General features: G+C 39.5%; 1 protein-coding gene across 1 annotated transcript in view; it reads right to left on the bottom strand.

The window, feature by feature from the left end:
• The window catches only part of CPNE5 (copine 5), a 147,771-nt gene that overhangs the window by 69,196 nt on the left and 54,639 nt on the right, over nucleotides 1-23,936 (bottom strand). The window contains exons 5-8 of the mRNA XM_063297694.1: nucleotides 20,376-20,415; nucleotides 18,309-18,385; nucleotides 6,246-6,305; nucleotides 2,446-2,509 (exon numbers count right to left, since the gene is read on the bottom strand). Of these exons, the coding sequence (XP_063153764.1) occupies nucleotides 2,446-2,509; nucleotides 6,246-6,305; nucleotides 18,309-18,385; nucleotides 20,376-20,415 (241 nt within the window). The remainder of the gene's footprint in view (nucleotides 1-2,445; nucleotides 2,510-6,245; nucleotides 6,306-18,308; nucleotides 18,386-20,375; nucleotides 20,416-23,936) is intronic.

The raw sequence follows: 23,936 nt of genomic DNA, 5'->3' as shown, positions 1-23,936 counted from the left end.
AAGGATGGTTTTCTTCTGCTACCATCTGTGGCAAAAACAAGCTTAAGAGCTCCTTTTAGGCCAATTTTCTTTTATGGAAATAGGCTGTGAGAAAATATCTATAGCAGCCTTCCCCAGATGAGATAGACTACAAATACATATTCAGCCAGCCTGGCTTTTAGAAAAGAGGGAAACTTTTAGTGGGCATTTATGCCCAGTGGCCCTATTGTAGGGGGGAAGGACTGCCCAGTTTTAAAGAACATTCTGCTGTAAAATGTAATAGGCCAGAGACTGTACCTCTGTTTTAAAGCTGGGCTAGGACACTAATGAGATTTGTCATTGATCGAGTAATTCATATTCATCCTATTCTCTGTATGGAGCACAGAGGGGAATACTTTGATTAGCTTGCTTTTATCTTCACAACTCTGCCTTTTATGACATGGGTCCACTGAGAATGACTGCTCCAGGTTGATCCTGTGAGCTTCATAGCTAAGTAGAAAATGAAATCTTGGCTTTTCTATACCCAGTCCAGCACTCCAAACACTACTCCTTATCTGTGGGTCAACACTGACTTCTGGCGACTGCTTGGACTAGTCCCAGCAGTTTTCTTGGCAAGATTTCTGAAGTAGTTTGCCATTGCCTACTTCCTAGCTGATAGAGAATGACTGGCCCAAGGCCACCCAGCTGACTTTGTGTTTAAGGCAGGACTAGAACTCACAGTCTCCTGGTTTCTAGCCCAATGCCTTAGCCAGTACACCAAATGGGCTCTCTATTGCCTGTAGTGCAGGTCAATATATGTCCCCTATGTCTTCCAATATCATTTCATCTAGATGAAGAATGGCTTCACATGGACTTTTTGTGCAATATTGGACACACTACAGTACACCCATGTAGCACCACTCTCACATGAGCTGTACTGGCTCCCAATAGGCTTCTGGGTGTAATTTAAGGTACTGATTGTTACCTTTAAATCCCTACCTGGCATGAATCCAGACTGCTTGGAGGACTGTCTATTCCCCGTAATTTCTGCCTATCCCACCAGATCTGGCAAGGTGGATGTGCTTTAGGTCCCCTCAATGAAGCAATGTCATTTGGTGGGACCTAGGAAGTGTGCCTTCTCTGCCATGGGGCCAGCCTTATGGAACAGCCACTCCCCCGAGATTCAGATGGCCTCAACCATGTGGGTCTTCCAGAAGGCTTAAAGACCTGGCATTTCTGCCCTGGGCTCTGGGGCTAGGATGTTAGTGGAGCTTGAGTATGCATGATTATTATGTGGTTAGGATAATTTCTGTGGGAGCCTCAACTGGGTTCTTTTAAGTGATTTTGCTGGTTTGTTGTGTTTTTATTTGTTCCAATGGTTAGGCAGCTATATAAATCTGTCAACACCCCCCCCCAACAATCCCTAAGACTAACTAAACATAACAAAAAGAAAAAAAATAGGTATAAATATTTAAAATCACATGATGTAGTATCTGGATGTGTGACTAAAAGCTTACTACTAGTAATGAAAATCAGGGCTTGTCCCCACCCCAATATTCATGCTGTAATGTTTCCAGTGCCGTGATAACTTGGGATATGAAGTTACATAACCCTATGCACAGATTTATATCTGTTTCTCCCCAAATACCCTGCTAGGTATCAAACTCATCACCTTCCTCTATCCATCTTTTTAGACATTGATCAAGTTTGGATGATCATCCATGATTATCTTTGATACAGCACAAATCTGAGCTCTTGACTTCCAGCTATAAACACTCTTTAGTTACTAATGTTGACTGTAATTTCAGCTCAGGTTCTGGGAGCTATTATGGGAAGTGTTTGGTCAACAGTTACAGTAGACTTCCCTCCTGGAGTAGCAGGGTGAAATATCTTGCTGCAACCTTATGACTCCCTGGAGCTGCCCAGCTTACTATTCTGCATTTGATTTACTTCTGCTGATCTGCTGCTGAGGAGTTCATCTAATTTACTTCAGCATGGTACAGCCTGCTGAGAGCTCCACCAAGGTCATGATTCTGGCCACTATCAAAGTGCTTAGCCAGGAAAGTATGTTATATTTCATTTCAATGCTTTTACCCACAGGTCTCCATGTGTACAGGACTAGCAACCCAGCACAGCCAGAAGGGGCAAAGATCTCCCATGTGCTAATGCGGCAGATGTGCGGGTCAGCACTTAACACAAAAGCATTTAAGAGAAGCAGTTGTTAGATAGAACTTGCTTAAATATATACCTTACGTGTGGCCCTGCATCACAAAAAGTAACATCAGAGTGAGTGTCCCGTTGTTTTCTGCAACATGATATCTCTGACTCCGATGCAGCATAATATGTGAGTGCAACTTTAATAGGACAACATTCTGGGCCATCAGGGACTCCCTAGCACTGGAGTTTTTGAACTCAAAGACATCCTTCCTTCTTCTGACAAGCTTCTTGAAAGCTAATCAGAAATTCAAAGAGAAAAGAATGACTTACCCTACAGTTGCCCAGTTCTTCAGCTGACAGGATGATGGTGCCACACTTCTTCCCTGGAATTCCTCTGCAAGCGAGAGAAAATAGTTTATGAAGTGGGTAGGAGAGGGAGGAAAGAAATGGCTTGGCTGGTATTTCCATCCATCTTTGTCCCCAATATAGAATAATATAAGTTTAATTTTTCTGTTCCATTTGCAGTCTCTCCTTTTATGAAGCTTCAGAATCTCATTTTGGCTTCACAGAATCAATACCAACCCACCAAGTTTTGGTTTTCCAAACCCATAGTCCCCTTTCTGCATTCTGCAGTGGTGTAGAGGGCAGAGGGAATAGCTTTGAGGGACAGGAGGAAGAGCTGTTACCAAGGCAAAGGTCAGATAAAAGAGGACTGAGTCCAGGACAGGAATGTAACATGAGTAAACAAACCCCTCCCTAGTTCACATGAAGATAGAGGGAGGGAGCGGAGAAGCATGTTCAGAATTGCACAATTCTGTTACTATAGCCTTACAATAAAAATACTGACCTACATGGCATTGGTTTCCTAGTCTGATTTACCATGAAGGGCTGACAATACTGTGTTTTGATTAAGGCTTTGATAAAGCACACTTTCAATGCAGCTCCATGAAGCATAAAGGTGCCCTGCTTCTTGGCACTGTGTGAAAACATCCTGTGGAATCAGCCACTGACAATCTCTGGTGCGTGGGTGTACATGCGTAGAAGATACAGTGTATTTGCCAAAGCAAAGCAACTGGGCTAAGAAAGGTGGCCCACCTCTACACATGGAGGCGGAATGCTTGACTTTTCCTCGCCGAGACACTGCCTTGAAGCCCATAGCTCCACTTCCATGAAGTGAAGCAGGGCCACATAACACAGGTTTGGTTTGACTATTGAGTGTCTGTGTTACATGGGGATAGTGGGTTTTATACATACTGATAAGCATGTTCTTTCCTGTTCTATTATTAATGTATTTTACTGTTGTATTGTGATTTAAATGTCTCAGTAACCCTGTACTCCTTTCAGGGAACTCTGTTAGGCGGATTAAATCAAACGAAAAAAATTGAAAAAGTGTTCAGCTTTTTCAAGCATGGGACCTATCCTTAGCTCCTCTCTGAAATACAGGACCCATTTCTAGGGGTTTTAATTAATCTACTGTTGATTGGTGAATGTTTGTGTCTGTGTGTGTGCTTGTCTGTGTGAATTGTTGTTAGCTTGCTGCAAGCTATCATAGACATTTTGCTGAGGGTTGACACTGTAAAACTATCTTAAATAATACAAATTAAAACAAGTTCTTTTAATCATTAAACATGTTCAAACACGGTACAAAAATGGAGTACCAAAGAAAAGTTTTTTCCAAATTAAAACAATACGATGTTTTTGGCCAGATTACACCACTGCCTGAATTTGTAACATCTGAGACTAGCTGAAATATTTATTTGAATGCTCATGTCAAGCTGATGATTGAGAGACATAACTCAGCATAAAGCAAGCCTAAGAAGAAAAGCAGTTTACCTGGAACCTGTTTTTGTTGTTGTTAAAAACTGTCAATTCTGTGATTTACAATAATTTCGTCCATTAATTCCACACGCACAGGTGATGTCTTGGATAATGATGGCTCAAAATGGATTTAATCTTCAGAACAGATGGTAACTCTATTTGTTTTATGGAATTTGGAAATTAGAAGTATGACAGTGGATGGCTAATATGACCTTTTCAGGCCAGAAATATAAATCACACAAAGTTTTAAATTATATCAAAAGGATACCTTACTTATGATTTCCATTATTTCCATTCACCAGCAGCTGAAGGAAGGACTGGATTTAGAAAAGTGATATAGTTAGAGATGCAGATTCAACTAACAATGAATGGAAATATGAGGATATTCTATTTTTTATTCTATGTAGTGACTGAGGGCCTGATGATCACAGCTCCAAACTCTAAATCCCCTTCAGTGTCAGAGATGGACTAAAGTAGTCAGTGTGAACACTGAACATTTGCATTACTTTCATGGGCAAGGTTTGATTTTAAATTCCATCCCTCAGCTAAATGGCACATGGAATAAAGTACTCTATGGAATAAACCATAGAGTGGTGGACTCAAAACGTGATTTATAAAAGGTGGGATATAAAATAAAATTAATTAAATAAATAAATAAATAAACAAAATCCTAGTTTGTAGTAGTGGCCACCCTTTTCCCATGTGTCAATTTGAACTTGGCCCAGCAGGTGGCAGCACCTATCCAGATTTGGTTGATCTCAAACTGCTAAGTAGAACTGAATGCAATTAATACTTGGATGGGAGACCACTAGAACATCCTCAGATCCCAGACAAGACTGGGAAGTCAAAACATTCCTGGAAGGAAACAATGACTTCTATATGGTCGCCAAAGACCTGGAGCTGTCCATGTAATCAGCAGGAGTCAAATTTGATTTGAAGTTTTACCTTTAACATGACCTTAAACGAAACAAGGTAACTGTAGTATCATATGCTGGTTGATGCAATAGATGTTGCAGTAATCTTTGCTAAGATTTTGGATATTATTCCTTATGGGCTGTTATTGTTTACTTCCTGCCTTGTATTTTGTATCTTCCACCACCACCATTTTTTTTAAACGGCATCCTTCAATCTGGAGTTATCCAAGTCTGAGTTCCTCAGAGACATGGGAAGATTCTGTTTGCCTGCCTGCTTGCTCATTCATTCATATTATAGGGCTGCCTACTCGCCTGGTGACTCTGGGGGGCTAAACCTGTGCCATATTTCTGTCTCATAGAGAACACTGTGGCACAGCTGTGTGGTTGTAGTTGGACAAATTATGTATTTGAAGGGAAGCAAGCATCAGCCTGTCCACACACATCAGCAGTGGTGACTTCCAGTAGGCCACCCTTGGCTTTTTTCTTTAGGGTAAATATTCAGGAGATATCCATGTTTGTTTACTATATTTCAGGTTCCACTTCCCTTCTAGCTTTCTGCTGCAGATTTAACAAAGGAAAAGCAATTCAAGACCACTATGATGAATTCTAAATCAGGCTTAGAAAATATTTTGATGACGTTACTGTCTGGCAAAAAACATACACCTCTGAACGTTCTTTTTTGGACAGCACATATCCAAGCTCCTGATTACAGGAATTGGCTATATGCTTGACAATCCACGTGTCTGCCAAATGTGTGATTATCCAGATGATTTTGAAAACAGGCATATTATATTTAGATACAGGTGACTCGTTCAAGATCTGAGCTCAATCAAGGCCCACACTGGACATTATGTATTCAGGAAGGAGAAAAAGCTCAACAGATTTGACACTACCTGCTTTGAATATTAAACAGGAATGGTGGGATCTGCCTTCCTCTCCTCCTTCTCTCCAAATTGTATCAGTTATTATCATTATATTCAATCATTATTTGAATAAATGAGATAAGAGTTGCTGGGTTCTCTCTAAAAATGAAAAGAATTATAGAAACAGCCAAAAATAATAGGCTGAGCTCCACCAAAATCACATCTGAATTGTAGTGGACTTGACTGCACTAATGATAACTGAGTTCTGTTACATCATGTTGTTGTATGTACATTCTCCACCACAGCATCAACGAAGCACTCCATCAGCAAAATTAGATTACTTCGGTTATGACTAATATTAATGCCAGGCTCAGAATAACACTGTAGGATTTTTTTTTTAATTAAGTGGATATGTCACAATCTGGTAAGAAAGACTTAAGTTCCTCATGCAGTTCATATTGCTACTTTGCAATGAGTGGAATGCGCCCGTCATTCTGTATTTTCTAGTCTGTGGGAGAGCTGAAATATGACTTACCCATTGGAGACAGACGGCATAGGCTTCCCAGTTTTGGAATGTAATGTAAATGTTTCCATCCTGAAAAAAGAACAAAACAGATTTAAAATTATAATTTATTTCTGTTATTCAATGTATATGGCTACATGTCTCACATAAGTCACTCTGGGGCAAACACAGTTAAATATGTTAATATACTAATTCAAAAGGAAAAGGAAAAATAAGAATATATGAGAATATATGAGAATAAAAAAAAGATGGTATTAATTTCCACAGATACCACTCCGGCTCTCTTCACTGCATAACACCCTGCATGATTTTTTTCTTCCATTCTCAACAAATGCATAATCATAACCCAGGGTTGATTTGTTTTTTCATTTCGAACAGGGCTCTGAAGTAATAAACATTCTGCAACAAGATCACATATAATTCAACACTATAAATCAAAGATTTTCAAGTTCTTTGAGCCAGGAGGCATCTCGAGCATCTGCAGAGCACGTCATGGGTGCTCTCATAAAATGGCAGTTGCAAAATGCTCATTTATCAAATGTAAACTAGTCAGTTTGCACCTTGCCATTCTTTTGCTCCTCCCCTCCCACGCCCACCCCCAAAACTTCCTGCCACCTTCCTTCCAGCTTCCTTTCAAAATGTTGGGATTAGTACATCCACCATTTTTATTTTCTAAGAATGCCTATGGGAACTTTGCAGGACCAGAGACACCTTAGAAATAAAAATCATACAGGAGGCTAGCACTTTAATTTGCCAGATGCTAATTTCTCTAATCAAAAGAGATTTAAAAAGTGGGTTGGGGAACCTGACTGTCTCCATATATCCCCATTCAAAAATATTCCCAGATGAAACACAAACTTAAAAATTTGTATTCTTTGGTAATATCTTCACTACCCACTCTTGCTTAACTGTGATGCCTCAGGCTGTTGAATTCCTTACTTTCAGAAACCATCCTGATCCTATTTTTGATGATCACTTAAAACTCTTCTACCCCACCTATCTTGGCTTGAATAGCGTTTGAAATTTTTACACTTAACTTTCTTACTGCTCCTGAGTCTATTAGCTGACTCTGCTTTGTGCCTATGCTTTCTGTTATACAATTGATTGCATTTACTGATGATTGATCTTAGCCACCTTGGATGTGGGCTTGGTTAAGTGATACAATGCAATGTTCCAATTTAAGGGCAGTTTGAACTTGTCTCTATTTATCAATTAACGGATTGCATGCGTGAAACATTTTCTCAGTCTACGTGGCATAATAAGCCATAAACTAACAATATGGGCTAGATTCATTTAACATCCCAGGCTAAGATGTGGTTAGCTAGTTTGTGATTCAATGTGTGTGAATAAACCAACATGAACCAATCCTTGCAGATTAAACATCAATTACAAAAGTTTCAAACCACATACATCAATGTCTCAATTCAGTGCAAGTAACTGAGATTGTAACATGAGTGATACAAGAAGTTGTTGTCAACTTTTGCACTTCTATAATAAATAATAGGAGCGCCAGAAAGGATATACAGAAATTCCAGTAAGATTTTGAGATGCTGTTGGAACAGAAGATGAACTCATCAACTGTAACAGAAATCCAGAAGTGATGTTCTCTTATTGGATCAATAACATCTCCCAGTATGCAGTTATATGATGGATAAGAAAGGAGAATCTTCTGGCTATGGTGCCCTGAATCCTATTTTTGTTCACAAGCACTCACCCTTCCAGATTCTCCTTCTTTACAAAGATCCTCTGAAATCACATGCAGCAGAGAGATATGATAATGGAAGAATCTGCATGCCTGCCAATGCCTAATACACATCATGACCTTGACAAAAGGTCTCAGTTCTAGAATGTAAGTTAGCAATGCCGGGCATTTTCCAGACAGAAGGCACCTAATTTTACCAGTCAATGACACCATTCAGCTTTTCTGCCTTCCCCTCCTTAATGGATTTTTGATAGAGGAAAAGGAAGATAGATGCTATGATGGCACCCCCAATAAAATTCTGTGAGTGAGGCATGACAATTGCACAATAAAGACCCTTGCAAGAAGCACCCCTAGTCCTTATGCATATGGGAGGTAGATAATTACCGCAGGGCCTGAGTTTTCCCCTCCAGGGTCTCCCCTGCTGAGAGGAACAATGATACCTTCTAAATTTCCTTGGTGTGAGGCCATAGCTAGAGATAGTGACTAATTCCCTTCTTTCACCGATACAGTTCCCTTAACAATATTTATAGAACTTGACAGAGGTTTCCTCCTCCTCTCCTGGAATGCTCAACAGACTTATTGAGCCTTCTCTATGGCTGCCTCTGCTCATGTCTTCAGTTGAATGGGAGGCGACTGAAAAAGGGTGGCTTCTACAGTCAATGGAGGTATCCTCCACTGCTTTTTTCATTAGCATTATTGGTTCAGTAAATAGTACTGCATTGAACTGAGGGAAGCATTGTTTCCTTCCAATGGTCAGTTTGATCAATAGGTACTAGGTATTATCTGGTAGGTGGCAGGTCTCTGCAGCTAGCTACTGGGAACCTGTGCCTTCATGTTTATTAGATTTATTAGCTGCCTTTTCTCCAGGAGTTCAAGACATACATAGTACTTTCCCCCTCCAGCTTTACACCCACAATAACCACCCTGTAAGGTAGGTTAAGATGAGAAATAATGCCTACCCCAAGTCACTCAGTGAACTTCCATGGCTGAGGGCAGACTTGAATAAGGATCTCCCTAGTCTCAAGGTTATTTCATGCAATCTGCAAAACTATCCAGTTGTCCTAATTCTCCCCTTCCCCATTGTTCTGCTCCTTCTACATTCATGGTGTAATCTAATTCCCAATGTTTCTGTTTCTGTTTCTCTCTCTCTCTCTCTCTCTCAAAACAGTTTGAAAGTTGGGGACCATGGAAGGGTGGTAGCATCAAGCATCACTGCTGTTTCACACTTAATGTTAAACAGGCCCTTCCCAACTTGGTGTCCTTCAGATGTGCTGAATTGTAACTCCCAGAATTCCCAGCCCACCTGACCAGAGGAAATATTGTTGTCCAGTACATCTGGATGACACCAAATTATGGGCATGTGCTCTGAATCACAGCTCTGTAAGCTTCAGATCCACGTGATCTTCCCCTCCTATTTCTGGTGGGGCAGTGAGATGGAGAACAGTAGAAGCGATCTCTTCTGTGTAAATGCTCTACCTAAATTGAGGAGAACTTTGCTTAGCAGAAGCTATGGTTTGTTCAGACATATGATTAAGTTTTGCCTCAATAGTTTAAACAAGTCTTCTCCAACTTGGGCATCCTTCAAACGCAGCGACTTCAATTCTAGGAATTTGTTGCAATAGCAATGCTATCTGGAAAACGTCAGAAGTTGAAGTCCACACATCAGAGTGTAGCCAGGTTTGTTTAGATTAACTAGTCTTGTTATCTGATTCTGAGCTCAGCAATGAGGAACTCTGGTTAGCAAGCATAAAAGCTACCACCCCCTTGACAATCCCACCAGGAGATGGGAACTTAGACAACCTGAGCTATATCTCAGATACCATGATGACTGACAGACTGCCTCTGCATAACAAGCAACGTGGCTTTCCCCATATATTGCTAACCTATGCTCGAGCAGTATGGGAGCAAATCTCACCAAGCCTTGTTCCTGTAACTGTCTTACTGAGCCTCAGATAGGCTTTCTGAGTCTCTTGTTCAGACTGATCACCACGCTGCCTGAGTAATGGTAGGTGGCAAACGAGCGGAGATGACAGATTGCCCTAGCTGCAGCTATTTGACAGTGAAGCGTGGCAACCTTTCTCCTACCAGCTGGAGAGCACTGACTAACAAATTGCAGAGACAAAGGACATGGCTTTGCCAGCTGCCATTTCTCTAAAAATTTATCCAGCCCTTGCCATCAACTCATAAGGCTCAAACCAATTAGCCTTCAGCAGCGCTAAAGGAATTGCTGAGATAATGACTGCTCTACCAAACATCTCCCCAATAATCCACACCAGCTTTCCTCAAAGGATGGCCGCCCAGTGGGTTGAACTTCAATGCCCATAATCACCCAGCCAGACTGCAGAAGGTTGCCCTACACTGGGATCAGTGTGAGTCTAGTTGGGAAAGCAAATTCTGCCTGCATTGTTGCAAATCTGTACATATCAAAGATCAGGTGAACTGTACATGCAGGAGCAAGACTAAGGAAGCTCATCTTATGCACAGACTTCTTGCAGGACTGGGCTCAGGAAAGAAGAAAGATATGGTTCTGAAACACTAAAGCAGGAAATTGGCCAACTCCAGAAGAAAAGGAAAAAAAGAAAAAAAAAGGATTTGCAGAAGAAATGGGGAAATAATTTCAGGTGCAATCAAGTTAACCTATGTGAAAATGGTTGCTTCATTTTTCAGGGACTGTGCAGAAAAGATGAATCTAATAAGCCAAGACAGAGGAAATCAGCCCCAGCTTGCCTCTCTGCAGATCAGCAAACTGGGACAAAGATTCCTGATAATGCACTGGATGCTTTCCAATTTCCAGTACATATACATAATTTTGCACCATACAATGGGACACTTAAAATCAGCACCCCATCACTATGGAAGTAAGCTGGCAGAGACAGCAAAGAATATGATTATTCCTTATTATAAATGGATTTTTCCCTGCTTGCCCCACTTTTTATTGAGTCAATGCAAGACTAAGGGCTTGTCTGCACTGCAGCCTTCAGTTGTTTGTCTCTCATACATAAACAGGTAGAAATGAAGCACATTTAAGAAATTGTTTTCTGAATTTCATCTCCTTTCTCCACTTTGGCCACAGTGATGGCCTGGAGTTCTATCCTGACCATAGTTAAAACAGCCCCTGATCAGTGGATTTCCCTGCTTCATTCTCCCACCCATGCCAGGAAAGCAAGGGCTAATTGCTTACCATTCTATGGACATGACTTCTGAGGACTGAGAGGGGACTACTTGATGGTTCTTCCAGTCACTTGTCTAGAAGGGAAACTTGGGAAAATCTTGTCAATTTTGTCTGGCGGGGAGGGAGGAAAGGCCAGCACTTCACCTTTCCACCTCCGAACCTGTAAAAAAAGTCCAGCCTTTCCAGGGAGCCAGCCCTATATAAAATGGGCATTGAAGGCAGAGAGCAGGGACCCGGGAAGAATGTTCCCCAGAACACCCATCAGCCAATTGGAACAGAAGCATTTGTATAGAATGGAATGAAGTATAGCAGGTCAACCAGACGGCTCTACTTGCACCAGCAGAAGTCCAAAAACTCCTCTGGTGGTGGCTGATTGTCCAGCAGCCTAGGGCAGGTCAAGGACACCATCCACTTCTGCTGTTCTGACACAATAGCTAGCCCATCTTCATGCTGGAGCAAGCATGAACTATGAATCAGCCCTAGGCAGCCATGATTGAAATAAATATGAAGTTCAGAGAGAATGCAAGAAGGTCTCCTCTGACTCCTATCAAAAGGTTCAAGGTTCACTAGTGCATGAAGACCTGGCTTCCACATGAAGAAGAACATATAAAGAATCCAAGCTTCTGCACTAGAGAGAGCTAATGATGGAGATCCTACATCATATTTCTTATGAGAACCAAAGAGAGACCAGCTACAGAAGCAAACAAAATTGCCTCCCATTTTCCTGACTGTCTAAAGATGAGCTGACAGCTTAATTCCATGTCTCCCCTCATCATGAAGACAGCCTGCAAAATTAGCCCTAAGACTAAACTGTGCCCCCATCCCACCTGGCCCTTTTGTAGCCTTGGTGAATGCAGTTTTTGCCCCTTGAACAATGCGCAGCAGCATCCTTTACTTGCACTAGTACATCTCAGTTCAGTGGACCTGAACATTGCACAGAGCAGCATTCAGCTAATGATCAAGTGGTGCAGTTGAAGCTGTGAAGAACTACCTGCATCAGGAAACTGAGGTTCCAGGATAAATAACTACTCTACAGAGAAGTTGTGGTTTGTGTGTGTGTGAGAGAGAGAAGGGGAGGGGAGAAATGGCTGGATGGCTGGATGGCTGAAGAAGATCAGATCATTTGCCCCAAGTTTTCAAAGGATTCATTTAAAAAAGCAAGGGAGAAACTCAAAGGATAATAATCTCATAGGAAAATAATCTTGAATTAGCTTCGCCCAAACTATACTTAAGTCTGCTGCCTTCAGGGTCAGCATTTTATTAGTATAGCCTGTTGGAATTACACCGAGAGCACCGAGAGACACAATTCTGGAAAAAAACAAAATGCCATTTTCACTACCAGCATGTTGTCTGTTGCTGTCAGAGGAGGGCCGATAAAAAAATAAAATCCAGAGAGAACCAGTCAGTACTCACAATAAGGAATTGGCCTCAAAATAGTTCCAACCTCATCTCATGCAGTGACAAAGGTATATGTTCAACCCCAGCTTCCTCCAGGCCATCCAGTTTCTTTTGGGGAGATGTTCTGAGCTTCCAATCTGATATCAAACACCAAGCCAGGAGCTGGACAGCCTCCTAATTCCAAAGGAGAATTCTTAAATGCTAACAATAACTAAGTACAACATAGAAAAAATATCATAAGTGATTATGTTTTTTTCCCTAAGGAGGGTGGAATTTAAATGTTCTGCTTCGTATCTCCAATTATTTGGGACTGGCCCATGGGACTTCTGTGATGGACTTGTGGACCAGCAACACTGATGTCCTTGTTCTGTGATGCCCCCTCACTTTTACTGAAGTAGGCAGCAGAGAGGTGTTCAGAACCCAGAGGTATGAGCAGGCCTTCACAGGCAGTCCAGCTCCTCCAAATTGTCCTATTCAATTATGCCAGGTTCTTGGAGTGAAACATGGGAGGGGCAGGACCATTGGCAGGAGAAAACACTGGCTTCGTAGCTGTGCTTGAAAAATCTGTTCACAGCTCCTGGAGATCCAAACAGAACATAAATTGTCCTGACATAGAGGCAGCTCTTTCACGCCCATCTATGCTTGTTATTAAATCAAAACTGTTGTGATTTTGCTCTGAGTAACCTGTCAGCCTCCCAGCTCTGGCTCCGTGGAGCAAATCAAACTGTCCTTGCTGAGAACAGACTGATTGTGCCCTATGAACTAGGAGGCAAAGGACATCAGTCCACACACACTGTGCTCCCTTGGAGGGCTGCTTTTGATATTATCTATTCATTAGGATCCACAAGTCATTCCTGTGAATGAGAGAGACTTAAAGTTAGGCCTTAGATTTCAGGCTACAGCAGCCACAAGTTCCAGATGACACTACATACTACAGGTGACTCAGCTGACACTATTATTTTCTTTGTTAGATTTGTAGGAGTTCAAGGGGCATACTGCCTTTCACGCCCTGGTCACCTCATGATTGGATTGCTGTAATGTGGACTGCACGGGGCTGTTCTCAAATACCACCCAGAAGCTACAGCTGGTCCAGAATGTGGTGGTGTGGACGGTGATGGCCATACTGCATTATGCTCACGTGAGTCCAGTTCTCCATGAGATGCACTGGTTACAAGTTGGTTTCTGTGTGAAATTCAAGGTGCTGGTTATCATGGCAGAGGCCCTGTCTATCTGAGGGACCACTTATCTCTGGTTATTTCTAGCCAACCAGTGAGATCAGTCAGCACAGATGCATTCCAGGTCCCACTGATTAAATAAGGTCATCTTACAAGACTCAGGAGGTGTGCTTTCTCTGTTGTAGCACCTGCAATATCTCCCCCCAGAGATCCATACATCTCTCATCCTTATGACTTTTGAAAAGCATTAAAAACTTGGCTGTTCTTCCAGGCATTGGGATAGGGTAGTTGTAGAGTCCCTACAAGTTGTATTTTTTTTCTTTTCTGTTATTAATCCTCTGGTTGGCTACAATTTGTTTTCTATATGTACTGATTTCTTTCTTTTTTGATTGTAAGCTGCCCAGAGTTACTTAGGTGTCGGGCCTCAAAACTGAAATAATTAAATAAATAATACTCTTTATTTTTCCCTCATAACAACAACTCTGTGATGTAGTTTGGTTTGAGAGAGAATGACTGGTCCAAAGTCATCTAAGGAGAGTCGAATGGCTGAGGGTGGACTTCTGTGGTTGATGGTTTCTATGATCCTAATCCAAGACCTTCACCAATACACCAGACTGGCTTTGGAACACCTGAGAGCAATCACTTATGTAATCCACTAATATATATCCGTAATTGGGCAGATTTTTTAAAAAATCGTAACAAATCCACATTGGCTGCAGTTGCCACATTATGACATCTAGGCTGAGTTAGTGTGTTGCATTGACCGGCATAGTTATTTTCAGTTTAGTCCATGATGACATGACCATAAATCAGCATGCATTGTTGCCCTACAAGTGGGTCACTTGGGGATGACACTCCATAAGGTTATCCATGAGCCAACAAAAACTAAGTTTCATTTCATATACAGTATGTTCATGTGCACATTTGATTGAAATAGTTATTATGATTACCCTTCAAATACAGTATATAGCTGTAGATGTATACATACATACAGACTGTATATTATCTTTGGCCACATCAAAATCTTTATGAATTCTATGGGGGCTGCAGTCAAGATTTTTAGAAACTGCAGGCAGCTTGATCAACTCAAGTTGTAGACCTTTGGTTTTAAAGCCATGACTAATGTAGGCTGAAAAGGGGGAGGGAAAAGAAGCCTAGAATACCTTTGATGGCCATTGTTACCAAAATTTCCAATATACAGTATAACTGAGTGACTCAACACATATAAATCCTTCTCAACATGCAGACTGCACAGTAATTTTAATGGAAAGATGGAGGAAAGAAACAAAAATACTGATTTTACATAGTAATTTAGAAGTGTTTGGAAGAAAGCTTTAGGACACAGGAAAAGCATCAGTGCCTCAGAAGATCAACTTCAATGAGCTACCAAGGCACCTCTATTTCTGAACAAAACTATGTTAACAATAATGCTAAAAATTGTTGCATATGTAATTGTTGTGCAGAACTCCTACCAGGCACAGTTTGCAAAATAACAGAATGGACAGTTTAGCTTCAGTGGCTTCTTGAGGTCCCCAGTTTCTGTCCTTAAGAGAATTTGGGTTATGAGAATGGTCTACAAAGAGGGGGCATCTGATGATGCTCTATTTCCAAAATATAACCATGCATCCATCCTATATATTGTATGTGACATACTGTATTGCTCACCAAATGTGTTCCTCCTTCCTGTAAGCTTCATTTATGCCAGTCATTCCTATCTGGAAGCCAGTCAATTGTGTTGGAACTATAGCTCCAGAATAATTTAAGGATACTGGCTGGGGAGCCTGGGACATTTGAGGGATCTTCCCAAACAAGTGTGGGATATGCTTAGGCACTACTGGAAGGAAAAATCTATCTTGTATTGATGAGGGTATGGAATAGTCAAAAGAGCTGAGCAAATTACTACATTCTGAAGTATTTCTGGAAAATCAATTATTGATAAAGGGGACTTCAGCACTTTTGAGAAAACTGCTTGGAGCACCATGTCCTGCAGCTTACCTGCACAGACTTTAAATCTTAGGTGAGCTGCAAGACAAAGTACCCTGAGCAGGCTTCCAAAAAACATTGAAACAAATATCTTAATTAAAAAAATATATATGTTCTTAATACCCACCAGGACTTAATGCTTGTACAGCTCATTTTCACATCTGACCTTTCTTGTACAAGTGTTTTTGATACTTGTACACAGCAGAGCCCTCTTTTGTGAACTTTTTACTTATTGTGTTCAGGATCCAAAGCTCTCTGGCTCTCTTCATGTTTCTTTCTACCTGCTGCTTCTCTAGGGAGCAAGCCCTGGGCTTTGGCTCATTTCCAGCAGCAATGATAATTAATTCCACAGTGGGCTTCTGTAACGCCCCCAACATTTGTATATGCTGCTTTGCACCTTGCATTTACCCTCCCATGGTGCAACTGAATTAATAAGCTGCTTCTCCAAAGACATATAGTGAAAAGGTTCTCCTTTTCACTATGTATCTCTCCTTTCCAATTATGGCTGGCAATTGCAAAAGGAGTTGTGGCACCTGCTTCCTTCCAGAGACTCTGGAGCTGTTTTCAGACAATGAGAAAAGAGGTGGTTATTTGCTGGACCTGGAAGCTGCAAGCATACTGATGTATTAGTGACATTCTGCACTCTTAACATCATCTTCTCAGTAAGGATTTGATGAGATTTGACCTAGCCCAGTACAAGCAGTTGAGATCCCACTCATGGATCTCTGCTGAGTGGATAATGATAATGTGTGCACAATGAAATCATTGTGCAAATGCTGTGAATTGAGTATTTGCATCAAACATCAGGATGCTATTACATAATAGAAGCAGTTGCAAGATGATATTATATTGCATGTGTAATTTTGGCATAATCATGGTTTGCCTTGGATGCCACTGATCCCACTCTGCCTCTCCTAAAAATGCCAGTGGTTTTGGCCCAACATATTGATATTATGAAGGACTCATAATTATATTTCTGAGCTGGCAACATATTGTTCCCCAGATGTTGTCAACCTCAGAAGATATGGCCTATTGTGGAAGATTTAGCCTAAAACCTCTGCTGGCCCTGCTGTATCCTATTTTCCTAGGGGATTCCTAGTTCAAACTCTTAAAAGACACTCTAAACCTTACAGACTACTGCACAACAGGAAAAAGTCCACCCAGTGGAGACAGTCTTTAACCACTGCAGTACTTTGACACTATCATCATCCACAATAATACGTAGCAAATGCAGTGCTATGTGTTCAAAACTTCATATTATATTTATTTATTAAACAGAGTCCTGACTGTCCTTCAAATCTAAAGGCTCCCAATTTGCAAAACAAATTAAAAAGGATCCAGGTTAAAACCAATCAAATCTAAAAATAAACCCATGACTCCAGCAAGCAATGAAACCAAAGAGAAGCATCAGGAGGGAAATCAAAACAGAATAAGCAAAACAAGCAGCAAAAGTAAATTGTTTGGGGCTACATCAGGTATGACTTCTGGCATGTTTCAGAATACTGCCCGCATCTTAAGATGTGGTCCGCAATCCAGATCACATGCAGCAGGAGAAATGACCTTCCTTTACTCAGTTTTCCTTCAGAAAACTGCTTCCCATCTGCTTTTGCCTCAAATTTAAAGATACTCTACTAGGTTAAGAAACTATGTTTCCTATAAACCACAGTTCAACATATTTGGATGAATGGCAAAGAGCCATTTGTTATAAACCACACAGCCAGAGATTTCATGCCTCCTTTCCTTTCCTTTCCTAGATCACAAGCCTAAAGCGTCCTGTTAATGTTCTGCCTGAAGGTGGCTACAGAAGGAGATGGAGTGCAGGTTAAAACCTGCAAAAATTGTGAAGCTTGAATTAGCTGCAAATCCATTTGATCCACAGAATCAGCACTAAAAATAATTTTGCAAAACTGGAGTGTTGTATTAAAAAAAAAACAATCATATTTCCCCACAAATATGAAGAAACAGTAGCTAAAAAAGCTAGTTCTAAAACCAGCTAATGCAGATGGTAAATTCAGCAAAAGGCAGATGCCCTTAAGATGAATATTAATGGGTCCGAGAGGGAGCTTAAAAAGTGATAAAGTATGCAAATTTATATATGAGAAATAGGAGAAAAGATTCAAAGAGGTAGATCTTCTCTGAGGTTCATATATGTGAATCCAAATTCACTAGAGATAAAAATAGACTTTTGTATTTACTATTTTTAACCATGTTTGTAAGAAATATGGATAAGTGGTTTTGGTGGCTTTATTTTCAGTGTGTTTAGGTTTAGAACAAAATATTACACACCGCCTTCCACAAACTTGAGAATTTATGGCACACGGTCATGATATTTTTGGTTTTCCTCATGCATCAGGTATTAATGCAGTCCCATGCTCATCTAGGGAGAGCATCAGGTTGGGGAAAGCTGACATGGATATAATAACAAGGGGAAATAAGCTAACATCTGGCTGCTAGTTTTACTGAAAGTTAAATTAGTCTTTAGTCTATCTCTTGGAAATGAAGACTCCCTTTAATAGGATTCATCTAAAAATTTCACTGTAAACTGTATACTTCTCTAGGTGGGATAGAATGAACCCACTGCAGAAGAAGAACAGAAGCTGGAAGCCACACTAATGACATCACAGATGACATTGCTAGACACTCACATCAAAGGCTTCTCCAAGCGACTTCCTGGTGATCCAACAATCTCCCCCAGGGTGCAGAACGTTTGACCAAGGAAATCCTGATGAAGGAAACTGATGTGAGTATTATGAAACTTCTCAAGCCCCTCTTAGCTGGATTCCCCCCTTTCTAAAGCTTCCTAGAGACTGAAGGGAAGACATTATTAAAAACAACTTCTGCTCTGGTTATTTTATGAAGAAGATCAGTCCTTCAATCAACTCACGCACAGTAGCTCCTTTCTACAGCTCTTAGAGCAGAAGTTTGGGACTAAGAGACTAGTAATTTATTAATCTGGTGAGAGTACATTGCTTTAACAGTAAAGAACACCCACGTGCTGGGTTAAAAGGAAGCAGACTGGTAGAAAGATAGTAGTGTCAAGATGATTCCACAGAGCAAGAACATCATATACCAGGGTCTGTGCCTAGTCAGTGTCTGTCCATGTATACATAAGTATTTCAGCCTCTGGCATCCTTGTTCCTGCTCTGTAGATCCAGAACGCAGCATAGTTGAGACCATTTTGGCTGTCATATTCTCATAAATTAAATCTGCCAGTAATGTTAGTAAAAAGGAAGATAGAAAAAAATGGGCTGGTACTTTTTCTCCAGCATAACCTGACTATATCTGTTTTCTCAAATCATGCCTGTTTATTTGTAGATAATTTACACTGTCACCCCATAAAGTTGTCACTTGAGCCTACACCTTGCAATGAATTCCTAGCAGACTTACTCATGTAAGCTTCATCTAACTAGTTAACAAAAATAAAAACTGATTCACTGTATCATTTCCTTGCATTTCCTTACTTACTTGAAATGTAAAACATTATAATTCAGGATAAAGCAATAGAATGAACCAAAGTATGCACACAACTGGCAGGAAGAAAATACTGTTTTTAGCAATATTTTACAACTTTACTCAATGGGTATCTTTACTCAATGGGTTACAACACACAGACTGCATCCAGAAAGACCCAGATTCAGTCCCTTGGGCATCAATCACCAATGGGGTCCCCATAAGCATCAAGGTGCCTGCAGTACATCTATACGGAATCTGTGGTACCCCACAATGAAATACAACATTTTAAAAAGAGTTTATTAAAATAATTCTTAAAAATTAATCTATTTTGTTTGCCATTCTTACATATGTTCTTGTAAGTTTTCAAGCAAGAAGTCTGAAATCTGAAAAGGTTATTTCATTTTGATGCAAGATGGCCAAGATTTTAGCATTCTTGAGGGAGATCTCTAGGTGAGATTGGCAAAATCTTTTCAAGATTTGTCAATCTTGCAATATTTCAGCCATTTTATCTATTTTATATATATTTTGGGGCATCTGCACCATTTTGCAACTTTATGTGATGATGCCTGGACTTGAAAGATTCCTAACTCCTTAGGAGCTTAGTTTAGCGTCTTCAGTTAAGTCCAGTCTGGCAGCACTTGATAGGAAACATCTCTGCCAGTATTCATAGCCTACTATATTGGATCATCATTGGTATTATAATCCAATGCATAATAGATAAATAGATTAACCCAGTATCAGGAAGTTTCACACGGTAAACTAAAACTGTAAAGAAGTTTAACTTATTAAGAATAAGTATCATGCTCATACCTGATACATAATCACACTTGGCTCCTCCTATTAATGGGAGTGGCTAATAAAACCTGGATGACTCAGTCCATGTTACATGTGAACCAAGGGCTCTGGTTTATTTCTTTCTAGAAAAACAGAACAGAAGCTAAGGGAAAACCATAGTTTTAGAGTCTGATTTGTAAGAGAAGAACAAATCAGAAATCTTGATTTGCAAGCAACTCTAAACAAAACACAGATGGAGTGATCCAGGCTTATTTAGGCACTCTCACTTGAAGGTATAGCTAAGTGGAAGCAACTGAGAGCCTGTACTAGCATCTATCATGTGGGTGATCAATCAGTTCTTTACAATTCTGGCTTACTGCGTCGTATGAATATGATGTAATGAAATATAGGCAACAGAAATTAGATCAAAGAATAAGTATCTCAAGATCCTTATAAATGAAGAATAGAATGTGTACTTAGCTTACGTGTTTGGACAGGTCAGGACTCTTGGAATCTACATCATAACTGCAGGAAAGAAGAAGCAGAGATCACACACTGCATTTCAGTCATGTAGGATCTTGGTACTTCTCTTCTGCAAAAGCTATACAACAGGGACCCTGTACAGTATCTATGAAGAAGGAAACAGACTCAGGGCTGGAGAGCAAGATTTTGACTTCTTCTGAATGGGTTCCTGAAACTAGCTTTTCGATGCTAAAGCTGAATCCTTTCCCCTGTCCATTACTTAAAACCGTCTTCTCCAAGCATTTGTAGACTTCAGCTCCCATATCCTCATCCAAAAGATAATTTTACCTGGTTATTATGGCAGCTGACATCTAATGCATCTGGAAGAAGTAGATTATGGAAAAATGGCAAATCAGAGAAACGGAAACAAGAGCACAGCTGATGGAATATGAAAAGGATTGTAATATACACATAAAGGAAGCTTCATTTTACTAATAATATTTAATGGGGAGGAAATTTGGAATATTTGGTCTCTGATTGTTTATTTAAATACGCTACGCCTAATCCTTCACCCTAGAGCTGAAACAAATATTTTCAAATAAATGTTTTTTCCTGAATGTTTTAAAATCAAAAGCTAAATGCATACTTAAAATTTGAAAAGTTAAACTAAAAAGTTGAATACTAAAATAAATATATCTCCTGACTGATGTTGGCAAATTCTGAGCTACCACTGCACAGTAACAACAAATGACATAGACACTTATTACCTTTCGTGTAATTCTATTACTTTTCAATTATCAAATGCTATTTATTATAAAAACTATTATACGTGAGTCATTTAGCAAATGTAGTATGCCTGTGGACTTCCAATTATCCTCTGGAGGACCCTGAGTTTTGGAAACTTATTCTCATCTGGAAACTGAGCATTAGATATGTTCTGGGATGAATCCTTCTTTGCTGATACAGAGTAATACAGCCAAGATTGTTCTATATGAAGTAGATACAACTGGGCATTTCCCTGGAGACTCAGAGCTCTTATGGTATCACTAAGGTAGAAAAGAGAATATTGAGAAATACACTTTATAGAAATATGACTGCAGATAATGATGGTCAAATTTTAAATATTATTACATGATAACTATTAGTATCATCTAGTATCAGACACTCAAATAAAATATCACTGGATGATAAAATGAAGGATAGATATTTGGAGGATGTTCATTTCAAGGACACAAGGAGAACAGTTTGTAGAGCAAATTTCTTTCAGCAATAGTTCACATTTATTTACTAAGACTTTTACAATGCCAAGGCATGTTTGCACAAGCAAGGAAGGCATCATTTGGAACAGCCAGTTTGAGAGCTTAGGTATATGGTATTTATTGATTGTTTTTCCTCCTATGTTGCTGGATTACAAGAATGCTTTTTTTTCATACAGTTTTTTCCCCTTCCATTTATAACTATACTTTTGAAGCTAGGTTCAATACTATAGAATGTACAAGATACTTTCTATGTTAAAAGTGCATGCTATCATATTGACAGCAACTTTGGCCTGTAGACTGTAAACTATACTACCTCTGAGACCTCATCTGGACCAATCTGGTTTCATTAAAGGATGTCAAGCAACAGGCAATATTAGCTAATTGGTGGATATAATTGATACACAATTAAATACATTGGATTTGGTGACACTTGTCTCTCTGGATGCCAAGAAAATGTTTGATATGGTGCAGATTAAATTTGTGGAACATGTTTTGGCTATATTTGGTTTTCCTTTCAATTTTTTTTTAATTGGATTAAAGTGTGGTTCTCTAACCCATTACAAGGGTTATCACAGCTGGAATTATTTCTTCACCTATTAGGATGCTATGAGGAATTCATCAAGGTGTTTACTTCTCCTCTTTTATTTAACTTGATGTTGGAACTATTAGCCTCTATATAAACAATATAAGAATATTTCAGGTGTCAGGTTAGTGGGAATGGAACATTGTAAAAGAAAGATCTGCCTAGGGAAAGGGGAAGGAAGTAACAAACACTTAAGGGAGGAGAAAAAAAAACAAACACTTAGTCCCAAGAAAGAGGAAAGTGTGAGAAAGAAATTCAAAAGAATCCTGTCTTGATTTTGCTTGGTATAAGATGTGGTAGAAAGAATCTCTGACAGGTTTTCAAGATTCTGTTATGCTACCCTACAACCATAAAGAGCATTCCTGGAATCCCTGCTGCCTCTGTTTCTTTACCTTTCTGACCCTGAAGGGCTGACAAATATAAATTATTATTACATGCTGATGATACTCTATCCTTTATTGATAACTACCAATGTTCTTAACCAATATCTATGGATACAGTCTATAGTACAATACTTTGGTAATCATTTTCAAATTATTCCATTAATTAGGAGAGATTTAATATACTTCCTACTAGTTCTAAGGCTTCAGTGGATATTTGGAAAAATAAGGTTTCATGTTTTGCATGAATTCATTTCAATATCTTGGAATAATTATTCCTAGATTTCTTTGTTGAAGTAGATTAATAGTTCCAGTTGTTTATCTCAAATTAATACTGATATAAACAAATGGTTAAAAATCTCCAGGAGTCTATGGGGAAGAATTAATGTCAAAATCAAAAGTCAGTCCAAAGTTGATGTATAATATTAGAGGGAATCGTATGTCGATATCTGTAAAGTATGTTAAAAAGATTGATAAATATTGAGAAATTTTTATGGGGTTGTCAGACTCCTAGATTTTCTATATTAGAATTACTTTTTTCTAAACATGGGGGTTTTAACTTGTAAATTTTCAATTATACCACTGGGCATATATTGTGACCTCTATTGCTTTTGGAATTCAACAGATTTCTCTCAAAACCCATTATGGGAACAATTAGAAAGCTACTAACTTGCCTTTTAATATCTTGGCAAGTTTTGATTTCTGTTTTAGTTGGGTTTCTCACATTAAAATTTCAAGATGTGTATATTGGGAAGGAAATTCAAATTTGATCCAACTCTCATGAGAAGCTGATGTTATGGGACAATCCAACCCTGAAGATTGCTGGCAAATAATTATTTTGGAAGTCATTGCCAAAAAAAGGCAAAAATATTTTGGACCAGGTTACTGTTAATCATTTCTTCAAAACCACTTTATGTTTTGCAAAAGACTGTTCAATGGCAATTTATTCAATTAAAATATCTTTTGCAGGTATATTTGGGCCTGATGCATTAGTTGTTTCTGAAGCTCCTAAAGTATTGATATCATGAGAAAAAGTTCTCAAAGTTGCTAAACCTATAGTTAACGTTTATTTACAACTGAAAATATGTATTAAGATAGATATGGGTAATTTGCAGATAATTTAGAGTAAGGAGTTGGAATATCCTGTCTTGATAAATCAATGAGCTAGTATTTTATTAATTGTTAAATTAGTATGGCATGATTTCTAAATGAGATTAATAAAACAACAGAATATTTCCCATGTCTACCAGACACCCCAAAGGATGTATAGCAAGCGTTGCATTTCAGCATCTGCACGATGCAAGCAGAGTACACTGGAAGAGACTTAGACACCTACATTTTGGGTCTATCCTATACTGGAAT

This window comes from Candoia aspera, chromosome 3 (assembly GCF_035149785.1).
Source record: "Candoia aspera isolate rCanAsp1 chromosome 3, rCanAsp1.hap2, whole genome shotgun sequence".
Taxonomy (NCBI): domain Eukaryota; kingdom Metazoa; phylum Chordata; class Lepidosauria; order Squamata; family Boidae; genus Candoia; species Candoia aspera.
Note: the sequence above shows the minus strand (reverse complement) of the source record. Positions and strands in the feature narration are given on the sequence as shown.